Source organism: Psittacula echo, assembly GCF_963264785.1.
Source record: "Psittacula echo genome assembly, chromosome: 1".
NCBI classification, from domain to species: Eukaryota; Metazoa; Chordata; class Aves; order Psittaciformes; family Psittacidae; genus Psittacula; species Psittacula echo.
Genome location: NC_137735.1, coordinates 87,135,490 through 87,152,141, shown reverse-complemented (window position 1 = coordinate 87,152,141; position 16,652 = coordinate 87,135,490). Strand labels below are relative to the sequence as shown.

Genomic DNA, 16,652 nt, shown 5'->3' with positions numbered 1-16,652 from the left:
GCAGATAGAATGTAATACATAATACGTCATTTCGTCTCACAGTTCAGTTTATGATAGCAAAAACTTTGAAGACAACTTCTGACCTTGGCCCGTGCCTGAAGCCCATACGTTGTGAGAATAAGTCTTTTTAAGACAGAGTTTTCTGGGGAAAATGAATGTTAAGATTTTGAAGGAATAAACATCTTCCAAAAATGGTAAATTGTTTTAGGGGAGGGCACACTTCTTGAACACCTATTTTTACTTTCTTTTTCCTGAAGTGGGTGTTTTAATAACTTGGACTGAGAAAGTATTTTCTGTTACTTTGTTAGTTAACCGGCTGAAAAACGTTCTTTTCTCTGAAATGGTTGCTTTTGTCTTAGCCAGAAGAGTTTATTATAATAACTTCAGTATGGTATTAAGTGTACTGCTTCACAGCTAGTGGGTTTGTTTGGTTTGGGTATTTTATAAATAAATTTTTTTATTACAACCTATGGTTCCTTATAGTTTGTAAGCTGTTAATATGACTTACTTTAAATACTCAGAATTACTAAGTCTGTAATAGACTTTAGAAATGCTTCCTAACAATGTTAATCCCAAACTAATGGGCAGTCAGGTCATTTTTAAGATCTACACATGCTTTCTTCAATAAAGCTAGAGTAAAAAGCTGGCTGCTGGTTGCTGTTTAGCAAACTTCCTCTTCAGGGTTGTGGTGTGTCCATGTTCCCATTACTATGTGCTGGTAACAAATACCGGAACCACACCCCATTGTATTACTCTAAATTCACTCTGTTTGGAGTTGATGGATTTTCTCCCCGTGTTGATCTTGTCAATCTAAGCAGCTGGTTGCTGGAATGTACACGGTGGACACACACCCACAACCTCCACCTTCTTTTCTCAACCAGGAGGAATTATCTTTTAGCTAACAAGAGAAGGTTAATATGCAGCATTGTCTTCTGAATGTATTGATGAGGTTCTTGAAAGTTTTGCTTATGTTAAATTTATCAGAAGACTTAAAGCTGCGAGCTAAGTTTGTGTTTAACAAGCTTTTTGTGTACAACTGAATAAGGGAAACCATTGATCATAAAAACTTCAGATGTCAGTGAAATGCATCAAAGAGTGAAAGTGGGAAGATGGCGAGTGTGATACCCGAAATGGCAATAAGCTATTTCCGCTCCCCCTCCCCCCCCACCAATTCAGTGAACTTTCAACACAGTGGTAAATGGTTAGTGTGTCTGTAGCATCAGTTCTTGCTCCATCATTTGGAGAATGGAACTTCGTATTTCCTACGTGTTCATGAGGTTTCAGTTACGCTTTGCCAGGAACTTTGTGGTCTTGTACATGTGATGCAGCCAAGCGTTCAGAAAGATCTCTTTAGAACTTAGGTGTGTGTTTTCACAAATTGAAGCCTAAATTACTAAGTATTGATTATTGCTATATTGTAGTTGTTGATGATGTGCACAGTGGAATATTAAATGCACATGTCTACTAAAAGATGTATCACAAAGACATAACTAGGTGTTCACTTTCAGGCTGTGGATTTTCTTTTGATTATTAGTGCTGCACATTTCTGTAAGCCATAGCTTACATACGACCTTTCTTTCGTTCTTTTCCATTCCCTGCTCTTCTGGTCACAAAACTAAGGAAAGTGCTTTTAAGTAGAAGGCTGTGTGCCAGGCAGTTACTGGAAGTCAGTTTGTATTTTGATCCTGCCCTTCTTCAGCAGCTCTTTTAAGACAGCTCTTAAACTTTTGCCTGCTGCAAGAAAGTTTTTTAGAAATAGTATTCTTGTAACTGGCACTAGAGGCCAAGAGACACACACAGCTTGACAGTACAAAAGTAGTAAACATAGTTTGAGGCTATAGTAATTTTGAAAGATGAGGGTGTCACTGGAGAGCTTTTTCATATTGCTAACAGTTTGTGGCTCAAAGAAAACAGAACATTTTTTGTCTCAGTGCCATGACAATGGGAAGTATACCAGTCTCACAGTGTTTCATGTCTTTGCTGTTAGTAAAATTGAAAAACCTGTGGGGCTTTTCCTTGCCAGAGTTTAGGGCTGGAAAGTGTGCTTTGACATTTTTATAGAGAACAGAAAAGAGCGAGAACTGACCTGGCTTAAGTAATACCAGACTGCGCATAAAACACTGTTCTGTATGATGTGGAATGCTTGCCTCAGACTTTTGTTATATCCAGACTAAACTGGCTACTATGTATGAATTGCATTTGGTAATAATCCCAGGATGTTGTTACGAAGGACTCATCTTGCCTTTACCCATTTTCTCCATCCATGAAGATGTAGAATCTGCCTTTCTGACTGCAGGAAACCAGGAAGGCATTTTATTACTGTCCTTAGAACCTTTTCTCTTTGAGAGTTCTTTGAAGTCCTCAGTCAGGAAGCTGTTAACACATGACATCTCAAAGTGTTTTGATAGGATTTGATGAGCTAGGTAAATGTCTCTTTACTGGCTTGGCAGTGTCTGGTGAAAATGCAAACAAAAATGCTACCTATACTGCGTAAAGGCAGTGGAAGGAAAAATCTGAATGATGTGACAGCAAAGCGAACTCTAAGCTGCTTAAACTGTGGTCAGAAAAGAGCTTTGATTTGTGCATAAATACAAGAAATAGTTCAATACAACTATAAACCTCAGCTTTGTTTATAGATCTGTTATTTTTTATAATAACTTGTTCTGAAAGATCATGAGTTATACTCGTTAGCTGTTTGTAAAGTGCACATCTCTGGTCTCTGATCCTACCCTTTATCCGTCAGATCATCTTTTTGCATTAACTGCCTTAGTCGTAATCTCTCCTTATAAAAAGAAATTATTCCAAGTGAGCTGAAAACTTGGTCTTAAATTTACTTTTAAGGAGGAGAAGAGAACTGGTTAACAGAGACGTGATTCACCATAGAAACAGTTCAGCCAATAGCACATATGCAGTAAATTAACCATTTTCTGGTAGTTTCATATTTGACACGAAGCATAGCAACAAGATGATAGCTTGACAACAATAGCAGCTGCACATATTTTTTAATTGCTTTTTTGAAAGAGTGTTCTTGTGAAAAAAATAGATTCCCTGGAAAGTAATTTATATTACAAGTTTCATCACAAGAATTTTGTGGGTGGGTACAATAGGCTAGAAATTGAATTAGTGATCTGTATAATAAATGATGGTTTTGATGTGATATGACATTTCTAGTCTCTTACAAGCGACATAGCTACAGGCAATAGAATGTCATCCCCTTGTTGAAGATAAATGTCGTATCAGACCAGACCATCATATATTAAATTACAACTTCCCTTTTTTTATCATATGAAAAGATTCATGAGACTGTTCATTAAATAATAGCACAACCCAATTAAAAGGGTTCTTTGGCCAAAACGTCTTGAAGATATTTTCTGATATCAGGCACATAGTTAATTTATACAGGGCACTGCCAATAAGAGACCTGATCCAAATAAAGGAATTTTCCTTTATGCAGCAAGTAGCGTGATTGTTGCCACACTGAGCTAGAAGGTGCTTTACTTAATCTCAACTAGACCAAAACCCTCAAATGCAAATGAAGTATGATGATAAGAAGAATCTATTATCTTGACTTCCTTTCTTGGGGGAAAAAAGGATATAGTACGTGTGGCTCTTGTACAGTTTGATTGTGCTCAAACTGTTGTTTTTCATGTTTTGGCAGAGAGAAGGAGCAAGAAAGGGAAGAACAGTTAATGGAAGACAAGAAAAGGAAGAAAGAGGATAAGAAAAAGAAGGAATCTGCTCAGAAGGTAGGTTTCGATATTTGAATACTTTCATCCAGCTGGAACATAAATAGTATTGGGGTGGTAAGTTGTTAAATTGTTTGTATTTGAGATTTAAAACTTGGTTGTTTAGAGTAATGCTTCATTAAATTATTTTTTTTTTTTCATAATTTTTCTGGAACTTAAGTGTTTAACTTCACCCTTTTAATCTCCTTAGTGTGTCGAGTGAAGCAAAAGATTATATTTTTTAATATAAAATATTAAACTTTAAATTGGGTTTGAACACTTGGTGTATTAGAAGCTCTCTGTTTCACTGAAAATCTAGCAGATTGTTCTAAGAATTAACTTGACATGAGAACTTGAGTTCTGCTGCTTTATCCATGCTTCTGACTGGTAAAATCCTTTCTGTCTAGTTCTGGGCTTCCCGGTACAAGACATGTAACCATCTGGGAGCAGGTCCAGGAAAAGGCCCTGAAGATGATTAGGGAACTGGAATATCTGACAAATAGAGGAGAGTCTGAGAGGGCTGAGACTGTTCAGCCTGGAGAAGAGAAGGCTCAGGGGGATCTTATCAATGTATATAAATGCCTTGTGGAAGGGAGTAAAGAAGGTGGAGGCACACTCTTCTCAGTGGTGCCCAGTGACAAGGCACAAAGCATTGTGCACAAATTAAAACACAGGAAATTCCACTGAATCATTAAAAGACTTATTTTGCATGTGTGTGGCTGGACAACCACTGGAACATATTTTCCAGAGAGGTTGTTGTACCTCCATCTTTGGAGATGCTCAAAAATGAGTTGGATGTGGCAGTCCGATTTGGATGTGTGTGGTTTGGATGACTTTGCTTTGAATTGGGCAGGCTCCAGGGGCAGCTGGGGAACTGTTGTGGGAATTGTGTACTTAGATCTCCGGAGGCTGTCCCTTCCAATCTCACTGATGATGTGAAATTGACAGCAGAAGGCTTTACTTTCTTTCAGTAGTCTCTGTGTTTTGGTTGTTTCAGTAACAGCAGATCCTACAAAAGGTCTGACATCACTCTCTGTTAGATTCTCTAGGCTTCTGCTGAAACTAGACATCACCAGTTTCAGTTAAATTTTATCTTACCGGGGTCATCTTAAATCTGGCTTTTGCACCGATTTCAGTCCATCAGTTTAAATTAGGTGCAAATAAAGTGGTGCATTTCTGTGGTCTTTATGCAGCTATTGTGTTGGTACATCCCCAATTATACTGCAAAAGATCAATAGCTACAGAGTAAGGTTTCCTCAGTGTCTTTTTGACTCAGTGTTGCTGCTGTTTCATGTTCAAGTACAAAAAATATATGTGGGAACCAGGATGAGGAGACCCTGGTCACTAGAAGGCTAGTGACTTGATGATTACACGCTGATATTCAGTGATACAAGAGAAACTTGGAAAGGTTATACGGATCACCTTGATAACACTGCTGTGGGTGTTTACCAAGGAATCAGTGCTATGAGTACAAAGGAGATTTGCCAGCTTTCCTGTGTGGTCCCTCACCTACTTTATTCAGTATAATTGCATGTTACGGTACTTTGCCAAGATCTTGGGAAGGGTGAACACTAAGTATGTTAATCTCCTAGATACCAAACTTAAGAGTAATACTTGAGGATATCTAGGAGTAGCAAAGCAGGCAACTGAATGGATAGAACATGAATGTGTGTTCGTTCTTAGTGGCTGTGGTGGCTTTCACCTAATAAGCAGTAATGATTTGGGGGTATCTTTTTTTCAGACAGTTTGTGTAACATGAAACAATTGTTTCTGTCTGGATCTTCTGAAAAATAAAAAAGATCACTTCAACAGAGGTTATGCAAGCAAATTCACGGACCGAATTCCTGTGTTGGTATTCCAGGGGCTGTTTGGTAGCTTGTCAGAAGGCTGAGTTTGACTCCACGTTCCCATTCACTGTAGCTGCTCCTGCCCTGCCAGTGCTTATAGGCTGCCCACAGAGAGATGGCAACTGTAAATCTGAGATTGTCACGTTTTCTCAGCTTTTGTATTCTAGACAAAAAAAAAAACACCACAAAACTATATCATTTTGACTAGGAGAGAGATGCAGTATAGGCAGAAGTAATATGTATGTTTGGGTTTTTTTCCCTTAAGCAAACCGTGGTTATGTAGAATTCTTTAATGATTTGGCAAAACGAGGTTCTTCTAAGTACACAAGTTACTTATTTACTGAACGTGTTTGCTGTCGACCATAGTAAACCTATCAGTATTACCAAACTGGATCCATGAATAATTTTCCCCCTCTTTGTTCTTTAGTAGTGGAACATCAGAGCCACTTAAGTGATTAACAGAATTTTTATTACAGGAGAAGACTTAACTTGACATGTACAGGATTTTTCATAAATGAAGTTGAAAATTAATGTCTGGCTTTTTACAGATGTCATTTTGGTACAGGTGCATTTGTAATGTCTTGGAGACTTTTAGATTATGCAACTCTTTGACACTACGATGCATAAGATTTTGTATGATATTGAATGTGCCACTGCATATTGCAGTGTTCATCTTTGCAAAGTAGATGATGCCATAGCAATTCAGTGCAGTTTGTCTTTTTATTCTTTACCATACAAAGGAGTTCTGGCTTAGTTAATCCAAACAATAAACTGCTTTTTACTTGTGCTTTCATTATTCTATACTGTCACTGTGTGCTTTCCAGAATTATGGACTCAGTCAGCAATTTCTTTTAAGAATAGATGTCGTAGAACTGACACATTGTGATCTTTAGGGTTTTTTCATTATTGTGTAGTGGAACTCATGATTGACAGGTTCAAAACATGCTACAATACACTCGATTGCAGAGAATATACCAGTGGTATGTTTGTCTCTACCGTAGCTTGAAATCTGCTATGCTGAAAGTACAGCAAAACCACATATTGAGTATGTTGGCCAGCATGATGGCTCACTTCAGTAATCAATTTCTTACTGCATTCAAGAGATTGTGAAGTCTGGTGATATATAGCTGTTGCAGGTATTTTTGCAATTGTGGTGATGAATCCAGTAAGGTTTAGGATTTCTTCTCCTTGGAAGAGATGTCATGGGAAAGGTGAAATGGGAAGATGGCAGAGACACAGATCTCGTCTCATCTGAGGTTACTCCTATGGGAATTCCATTGCTAGCTCCAGCAGTCTGCTGTAAGGATATTTTCACAGAAGGAAGTTTTTGTTACCCTTCACCTCCAAAATCTGAAAGAACTGTAGCACATGTTTATTTGTGCTTTGCAAGTCTGCGTTTGGGATGAGAAGAGCGTATACCAAAAATCATCATGACTGAAGTAATTACTATTTCTGCCAGGGACTTTCCACAGAATCATAGAATCACAGACTGGTTTGGGTTGGAAGGGACCTTAAAGCTCATCCAGTTCCAATCCCCTGCCGTGAGCAGGGACACCTTCCACTAGACCAGGTTGCTCCAAGCTCCGTCCAACCTGGCCTTGAACACTTCCAGGGGTGGGGCAGCCACAGCTTCTCTGGGCAGCCTGTGCCAGTTTTGCATCAGATATTCCAAGGAGCTGTAGTATTTTTGAAAACTTCGTATCTATGAGTAAGTATACTGTAGTTCATCATCTAATTATTTTCATGCAACAACAAATACTGTTCTTGTACTAATAAATCAAGGTAATGATTTAGCATAATCTGGTCAATGTTTTGTGGTGAAGTTCTTGAAACTCTTATTTACATTGTTGCTTTTAATTTGCAGGTCACAGATCAAAAAACCAAAGGTAAGAGTCTTTGATTCTAAAGAATATTTTTTGTCAACCTGAGCCCAAGACTCTGATCTTGATCAAAATTGTAAAAAGAAGGGCAGTTATGAATCAAGATGAGGATTGTGGATAAAATAGATTAGCTGAAATATTTAGTTTTCAGGTTTGCAGAGGTTTTAGACAAGTAGACGTACATGAAATCCACCTGTATAAATTTAATGGAAGACAGGGAAAACACTGCTTATAGTGAGGTACCAAAATGAATTAAAATGGCTTGGTTTTGGAAACTTAAGACACCAAACAAAAAGTCCAACAGATAAGGCAGGACTGATGTTAGAGCATCTTGAAAGCTAAGTTTATTTAGCTGATCTAAAAATATATTTAATCTTGATTTGTGGGTCAGTTTTATAAAAAATGTGTGGGGAAATTGCCGTTATTGACAGAAGAGAACTAAGGTTGTAACTCGATTTTTCAGCAAACAACACCTTTTTTGTGGATTTGGGCATTGAAGCCTATATAGCGAAAGCAAATTTTACGATGGTGTTAGTTCCTTAAGGATTTGTTTGTGGTTTTCATCTTCTCTAATGCATAATAGCCTTTAGAAACAGCTTATCTTTGCTTATAGGGGCACCTGGTGACCAGCTGGGAAACTTTATGCAAGCTCAGTACAAATGCTGTATGTAGGACTGCCTTTCGGGTGGGAGTCAACTGCTACTGCCTTACTTAAGAGCAGTACAGAGAAGTTGGATTTGTTAACTCTACATCCAAGAGGAGGGTGGTGTTTTTTCTCCCCTCTGTTTGTTTTGGTGGTGGCTGTGTATGCCTAGTAAGCAGGTGAAAACTTGGGATCTGATTTCAGATCTCCCATAAGGGTGATGCATAAACAATCCAAAAGCCACTTGAAGATCAGGGAACAGGGGAGAGAAGCAGAGTGGGGAAGATGGACCCAGTTCTGTTTGACTGCTCATGTTTTTAAATGACTCATTGCCCAAGGTGATATTCTTTGCCAGCTGTACGTTTCCAAGAAATTTGGGGCTTAGAGCAAAATACTTGATGAGGATAGAGTTTCAGACTGGGGTACAGAGTTGCACATGGAAGCAAGAGTTTTGCTGCTAACTGCTTATTCCCTGCTCTTTGATGAAGTTGAAGTTGCACAGCATTTGAGAGAAGAATGGAATTTTAAAAGGAAACACTCCCAGTGAGTTCTTGCAGCTAACACAGATTTAAGTGGAAAAGTTTCTGATTTCCATTCTTCCTGTTTTTCAGTGCCCGAAGTGACGAAACCAAGTTTAAGCCAACCAGTGGCTGCCAGCCCAATTGGCAACTCTCCATCGCCACCAGTCAATGGTGGCAACAATGCCAAAAGGGTGGCAGTGCCGAACGGACAACCGCCAAGCGCCGCCCGCTACATGCCTCGGGAGGTGCCGCCGCGATTCCGTTGCCAGCAGGACCACAAAGTGTTACTGAAACGTGGGCAGCCCCCTCCGCCATCCTGTATGCTCCTTGGGGGTGGAGCAGGGCCTCCTCCCCCAACAGCACCAGGAGCAAACCCAAACAACGCACAACCAGTGACAGGAGCACTGCTGCAGAGCGACAGTGGGACTGCAACAGGCAAGTAATAATAATAGTATTAAATGAATGTGTGTGTGCGTGGCAGGAAAGGGATCGCTAAAATTGTGCATAAGCATATCATTATATAAAAAAAACTCATCAGATGGCTTCTGGAGAGCTTCTGGTTTAGCATATAGACTTTTGCTGGTAGAAGCAATGGCTGCAAGTTTTACTAATAGGTGGAACAAGAAAAAGGGTTGGTTTTTTAAAAAACGCAAAGGGTGGCTTGAATTGTATACTGTAAAGCTGTTAAGACCACAACAAGGTAAACCCAGGGCATGGATGAATAGCATTTTATGGTTGTCATTGGGTGGTTCTTAATAGCTCTTCAGGTTTCTTTGATCATGTGAATTTCCTTGTCACTTTTTTTATACCATCTAGCAAAACAGAGATGTAGATACCAGGTCTGCAGATGTCAGGTGGCTGTCACTTCTCACCTAGATGAAATAGAAAGCTGGTCCTCCTGCTCCTGTTTTTTTAGTAACAATCTTGGTTTTCTCCTTAGATAAGCTTTTTTATAAAAGCGTTGACTGTCCTGTTTCTACTTTCCTGTTCACTTTGAATTCTAGAAGATAAATTGATTTTAAGATTTTTTTTTTATATGAGCATCTATGACTGCTCCTGAATTTTTTAGACCCTTGGAGAACTGCAGTAATTTTAATATTTCCTTCCTAAAGTTACGATAGTAGAACAAACAAAATTCCACTTGAGACATCTGTCTGCCTTCTAAAGAAAAACTTAGGTGATCTGAGAAGTCAAGGACAACTTCAGTTCTGCCAATGAGGGTATTTAAAAAAGAAATAATAAATGTTTGAAAATCAGAAAAAGAAAATAATGATACCACTATGTCTGAATTGCCTTTGAAAACCATCCAGATTAATGGGATGGCTTTTTTACCACAGTCCTGGAGAGCATAAACTTTTTACAGTTCTCTGTGGTTCAGAAGGAAAAACTGAAGTGGCTTGGAACTCCAGAATCAAGTAAGCTAGATGGGATGGCTGTGTTTATTAGAAGGATTCTAGGAAAATGAATAATTCTGCTTGGTCTGTGGTTTCAGTGCTTGAATTCCTTTGTAATAAATCTCTGTTTGGCAGATTATTTATCTTGTTATCTTTGATGTTCCTATTTAAGGAGGAGGGGATTTTAAACTACAGTGGCAAAGTTTTAGCTAATCAGTTCAGAACCCAGATCTCTAAAGAGATGGCTGATTTTGATAAAACAGCTGAAAGATGAAGGGGGAGGTGGGGAACCCACACCCCAAAGTCTTGTGACTATATAAAACGTCAGCATTTGTATACCTTACAGTGATTGCAGTAGACTGACAAAAGACACCTGATGGTAGTGAAGCATTCTAAAAGTTTACAGGATTTCTCATGAACGGCATTTATTTGCTGTTGGATGTATTATATGAAGACTATTTTGAAGTATTTTAGAGGCTCCTTGAAGTTTTGTGTAATTAGTTTGGCACTCAATACTTGTGCTTCCAAGACCAAAATTTTATTTTTATGTATTCTCATATGTTTACATTCAGTTTAATGGTACATTTACAACTATCTGTTTATATTTTATTGATAGGGCAACTTTTTATGCCACTGGTTAGTTGCTTTACCCTGGTGTAAGTCAAGAGTGTTGAAGAGAAATATACTGGTCCTTCAGACCTGCCTCACCCATCCAGCTTTGTGCACCATAACAGATAATTAAGCTGACTTGAATTAAAATTAAGCCAGGTTGTTGTTTAAAGCTAACATCAGCCTGGGTGATTACCAGTTCAGCTCACTGAATGTCAGTGGAAATGTGCTAGCAAGTTGGAGTATGTGTGCCAGGGGAGTGGGAATGAGCAGCTGGACAAGATAGGCCAGGGCTATCACTTAAGGCGTTTCATCAAAGTGCTTATAGAGGTACAGTGTTGCTGTCTGTTTTGCACATCATTAGTGCCATCTGAAATCCTGGCTGTTGACAAATTGGGCCCAATTCTGTCAGGCAGTTATGCACTGATACTGTGATTAATTCATCCCCCAGGAAAAAAAGACAGGTTCCCAAAGGAGAAAACAATGCAGCTTACTTACTGCTTCATGATGTTCCGTTTGCCAGATAGCTATAGATGGTGTTGGTAAGGCTTCAATACAAAAAGTTAATACATAATCCTTCTCTACATGGATCTTTTTCTATCAGAATTGGAATGCTTCTGTAAGATGGCAAAGCTCTAGTTCCCTGAAAGATGACACTAAATTTACTATTGTCTCATAGCAATAGCAGGGGTTGGGGTGGAGGGTGTATATATAATTCATCCAATACCAATTATATTCAGGATATGCAAGATGATTTTGGAAAACAAAGCTTAAATTTTGTTGGTAAAAGTCTTTCACTAGTTACAATACCCTCTAAGAATCACCACCATCTCTCACAGCAAAACTGCATCCCCGTTTCAGTACTTTCATTTATTTCAGTCCATACTTTCATCCTTAAAAGTAACAATTTAGTAATATCTTTTTTCTTTTTTTTTTTTTTTTTTTTTTTTCATTTTAGTCAGATCAGAAACTTGTTTATCTTCTACATGTTTGTTACTGAGGAGGAGTTTAAGAACCAAGAGCCCTTACCCGTTACGTTTAGACAAAACCATAAATCGCCAAGATTTTATTGCCACTGTCAAATATGGCAGGGGAGGCTGGCTTTCTAGAGCAGTCTGTTAAATTGTGATCTAGTACACTATGTTAGTGAACATCCCCATCTTAATACTCTAGAATGTCTCCACAGAAATACAATGTGAAAAGCTTTGTTAAAATCACCTTTGTGGAGATCTTGCTTCATAGCTGCCTATGCAGCAGCCATTTGCTGAATCATTGCTAAGTTCAAAAGACAGCAGTAGAATTTGTCTTTGGCTGTCCTCCTTAAGCTATTCCTGTGATTGGTCTAATCAGAATGTTTTTAAATCAGGGTGCAGAGAAGCATTAGTGTACAAAAAAGATTAAATACCAGACAAAAGTCACACTTCCTTGCTATTGTTAAGTTTGCACGTAAGGTAAAGGCAACAACAGAAACGTGTATGAGAACTGCTTGGTCTTTTGGATCTTGGTGGCTAGGGTTTAATGGATTAAGGCTGACTTGTTCATCAGTATTCAAAGCATACAAAAGAGTTCTAACCTTGCTGTGAAGTTTAGATCCTTACTTCATAAGGGGGGATCTGGAAGGCGTTCAGTGGATGTTCATTGGTTAAGCTAATAAACAGAAAGCCTGAGACAGGTGCTGAAAGCCAATCTGTTCATCTTCTGTTAACAGTATTAGCAACCAGAAATTGTGGTCTTCAGTTTTGAATATGTAACATAGGAACTTGGAAGGGGGGGGGGGAATATACGTGTTTTTTAAGGTCAGTATTGGACAGGGCTTTGAGCAACCTGGTCTAGTGGAAGGTGTCCCTGCCCATGAAGGGGGGTTTGAACTACATGATCTTTAAGGTCCCTTCCAACCCAAACCATTCTACAATTCTATGATTATACCTTATTTTCCTGGATGTCGTCATATCAGCTAATATTGGTAGTAACAAAATACATATTCAGGTCTAAATACTGATGCAGATGTTACTATGACCTTTATGCTCTGCAGAATAAGTTAAATTGGTTGGGTGGGATAACTGAGTAAGACTAATATGTTAGGTACATGGTTTTGTACCTAACGTACATGGTTTTGTAGAAGGGAGAGTGTTTTGTCTTCATCACTGGGAATTTGTGGTGAGAAAGGCAATTTAGGGCCCCTTGGTATTAAAAACACATAGAAAAATTAGTACAACCCTATATAGAGAACAACACTGAAGTACTAATGGACTTAAATTATTTAGAGGATCACAAGTAATTATGTAGATAGCAAGGGAATCTTGGCTGACGTTTTAAACTAATGATGCTAACATGTGCATATATGCAGACATCATGCTGCCAGCGCTGACACAGGCTTTCATCCATTGTGACACTGTGTTGATTTATATCTGCTTTAAAAATATATGTAAGTATCTTGTCCATGTGAAGTCATACACATAGGACATAATAATAGTTCACGACAGATGAAAGAAAAGGCTCCCTATTCATTGTTGTTCATGCTGCTGATTTCCTTATAGTGATTCCAAAGCTCACTGAATTTGCAAGTTACCCTGTACAATGTGCTAAGCCAGCAAAAAGCTAACCCATCAAAAAGTGGACAGTTTTGTGTCAAGAACTGTCACAAATGAGATGTGAAACTTGGGGGACTTGAAGTAAGTAGAGCTGGTGAGAGAGAAGAAGAAGTGAGATCTCTTACTCGTCTCTATCCAGAGGCAGATATCAGCTTAGCTGCTCACAAAACCACAAACTGTGGTTTCTAGGGTAAATATAGCAGTGACACAAATGTGGTGTAATTACATACTGAATGCAGCTTGCGCATTACTACATAGGAATTGTAATTTATGTAGCTTTGGACTCTTCCAATTTACAGTAACTTTTGGAAGCAAATTTATTTGTTTTCCAAAGGGTTGAAAGAAGTTCTTTGTAGCAGAATCAACTTGAAAAAGATATTTGAAGCTGATTCTAAATGTGTGTTTGAAAAGTCTACAACCAGTAGCAGTAATTGTAATTAACTGGGTTATAATTGTTATGTTGAACTTAGAGCTGGACTGTTAGCAGAAGTAGTGAGTCAAAGGTGAATTCAGATGCCCACAATATGCTTATAGGAATTTTGTTGAAGTTCTTCATCAGTGGTGTTTTCCAGCCTAATATTCTTCCAAAGCAACTTTATTACATGTTTGAGGGAAGTGTTCTTATTAATGAAAACAGTAGTTAGTGATGTTCAGTGCTTGAAAATAATACTGGTTTTTAATGACCTCTTTGGGTATGTTTTTGGCTTTTTTTTAGATTCAGCAATTGGAGGTGCTGCTGCTTCAAATTATGCAAATTCCACTTGGGGTCCTGGAGCCTCCTCCAACAGCGGCACCAACGCCAACCCAACTCACATCTGGGACAAGGTGATTGTAGACGGGTCTGACATGGAAGAGTGGCCTTGTATTGCCAGCAAAGATGCTGAGTCTTCTTCCGAAAACACCACCGATAACAACAGTGCCTCGAACCCTGGCTTGGAGAAGAACGCTCTGCCAGGAAGCACCACTAGTATCAAAGGAAAAGGAAGCCAGTGCCAGTCTGGAAGCGCTGGAAACGAATGTAATCTTGGGGCCTGGAAATCTGATCCCAAGGCTAAATCTGTTCAATCTTCCAACCCTGCTGCCGAGAGTAACAATGGACTAGGTAATTGGAGGAACTCGAGTGGACAAGATAGAATCAGTCCCAGTACTGGCTTCAGCAACTTTAACCCAAATAGCAACCCATCTGCTTGGCCGGCACTGGTTCAAGAGGGCAATTCTAGGAAAGGGACTTTGGAATCTGATAGTGGTAGCTCCAATGCACAGATTAGCACAGTAGGTCAGACCTCTAGGGAACAGCAGTCAAAGATGGAAAATGCGGGTGTTAACTTTGTCTCTGGCAGAGAACAGGCTCAAATTCATAACACTGATGGACCAAAAAATGGAAACACTAACTCCTTGAACTTAAGTTCACCAAACCCTATGGAGAATAAGGGAATGCCCTTTGAAATGGGCTTGGGGAACCCTTCCAGGAGCACTGACACCCCTTCACAAAGCACTGGAGAAAGAAAGACTGGGAGTGTTGGATCTTGGGGTACAGCTAGGGGGTCTTCTGGAACTGACACAGCCTCTGGACAGAGCAATTCTGGAAACCATGGGAACAATGGAAAGGATAGAGAGGACTCCTGGAAAGGAGCTTCTGTTCAAAAACCTAATGGGTCAAGAAGTGATTCTTGGGATAACAGTAACCGGTCTACGGGTGGTGGGTCTTGGAACTTTGGCCCTCAGCATGCAAATGAAAGCAAATGGGGTGAAGGGAACAAATTAACATCTGGGGTCTCTCAGGGAGAATGGAAACAGCTGTCTGGGTCTGATGAACTGAAGATTGGAGAATGGAGTGGTCCAAACCAACCAAATTCTAGCACTGGAGCATGGGACAATCAAAAAGGCCACCCTCTTCCTGAAAACCAAGGCAATTCCCAGGCTCCCTGTTGGGGAAGATCTTCCAGCTCTGCGGGAAGTGAGGTTGGCGGTCAAAGCACTGGAAGCAACCACAAAGCAGGAAGCAGTGACAGTCACAATTCTGGACGCCGATCCTACAGGCCTACGCATCCTGATTGCCAGGCAGTCTTGCAGACTTTGCTGAGCAGGACTGATTTGGACCCCCGAGTGCTTTCAAACACGGGCTGGGGCCAAACCCAAATTAAGCAAGATACCGTGTGGGATATTGAAGAGATGCCACGGCCCGAGGGGAAGTCTGATAAAGGAACTGAGGGGTGGGAGAGCTCTGCCACACAGACAAAGAACTCAGGGGGCTGGGGTGATGTACCCAGCCAAAGCAATCAAATCAAGTCTGGATGGGGTGAGCTCTCAACCCCAACGGAGTGGAAGGACCCCAAAAATACTGGAGGATGGAATGACTATAAGAACTCCAATTCTACTAATTGGGGAGGAGGAGGAAGAACAGAAGAAAAATCATCTTCCTCTTGGAATGAGAATTCCAGTAGTAAGGATCAGGGGTGGGGTGGACGGCAGTCTAATCAAGGATGGTCTTCTGGAAAGAACGGTTGGGGAGAGGAAGTTGACCAAACAAAGAACAGCAACTGGGAAAGTACAGGAAACAAGCCAGTGGCTGGTTGGGGTGAAGGTGGGCAGAATGAGATTGGAACTTGGGGTAATGCTGCAAATACAAGCGCTGCTTCAAAAGGTGGATGGGATGATTGTAAAAGAACTTCAACGTGGAATGAGACGGGTCGACAGCCCAACTCCTGGAACAAGCAGCAGCAACAGCACCAGCAGCAACAGCAGGAGTCTTCTGGTTCCTGGGGTCCACCGCCCCAAACTCCAAGTAATGGGCGACCTCCAAACCCAAACTGGAACAGTGGACCACAGCCAGCTGCCCCCAAAGAGGAGGAGCCTAGTGGCTGGGAAGAACCTTCACCACAGTCAATCAGTCGGAAAATGGATATTGATGATGGCACTTCAGCATGGGGAGATCCTAGCAGTTATAACTACAAGAATGTGAACCTGTGGGACAAGAACTCACAAGGAGGACAGGCCCCACGGGAGCAGAGCCTGCCTACTCCAATGACTAGCAAATCACAAGCATCAGGTAGTAGTCTTGTTCCTTTCTTCTTCAAGCTCCTATATATAAATGTAACCTTAAAGTGTAAGAGATACTTGTGTAGCCTCCAATTCTCAATAGTTTTATTCCATAGAGAAAACCAATTTCTTATTTGAATATTTGCTCATGTCTTTAAAATTTGAATCAGTCGGTCCTCTGCTTGTTGTGCTTCAGTAACTGTATTCTGAAAACTGGTCAGCTTGCCAGTGAGAGAAAATGTTAGCTGACAAATGTGCATATTCAATCTGAACTCTGAAGAACAGGTTGAATTATAGAATCATAGAATAATATAGGTTGGAAAAAAGACCTTTAAGGTCACTGAGGCCAGCCATTATCCCAGGACTGCCAAGTCCACCACTAAACCGTGTCCCTAAGCACCAC

At 40.0% G+C, this 16,652-nt stretch overlaps 1 protein-coding gene across 25 annotated transcripts in view; it reads left to right on the top strand.

The window, feature by feature from the left end:
• Nucleotides 1-16,652, top strand: part of TNRC6B (trinucleotide repeat containing adaptor 6B) — a 149,636-nt gene that overhangs the window by 86,632 nt on the left and 46,352 nt on the right. For 24 of the 25 annotated variants that reach the window (XM_080639181.1, XM_080639162.1, XM_080639170.1 and 21 more), the window contains 4 exons: nucleotides 3,659-3,746; nucleotides 7,437-7,458; nucleotides 8,707-9,051; nucleotides 13,926-16,259. In XM_080639181.1, the coding sequence (XP_080495307.1) occupies nucleotides 3,659-3,746; nucleotides 7,437-7,458; nucleotides 8,707-9,051; nucleotides 13,926-16,259 (2,789 nt within the window). Of the gene's footprint in view, nucleotides 1-2; nucleotides 195-3,658; nucleotides 3,747-7,436; nucleotides 7,459-8,706; nucleotides 9,052-13,925; nucleotides 16,260-16,652 lie in introns of those variants that run through there. The other variant, XM_080639169.1, reaches the window with a different exon arrangement.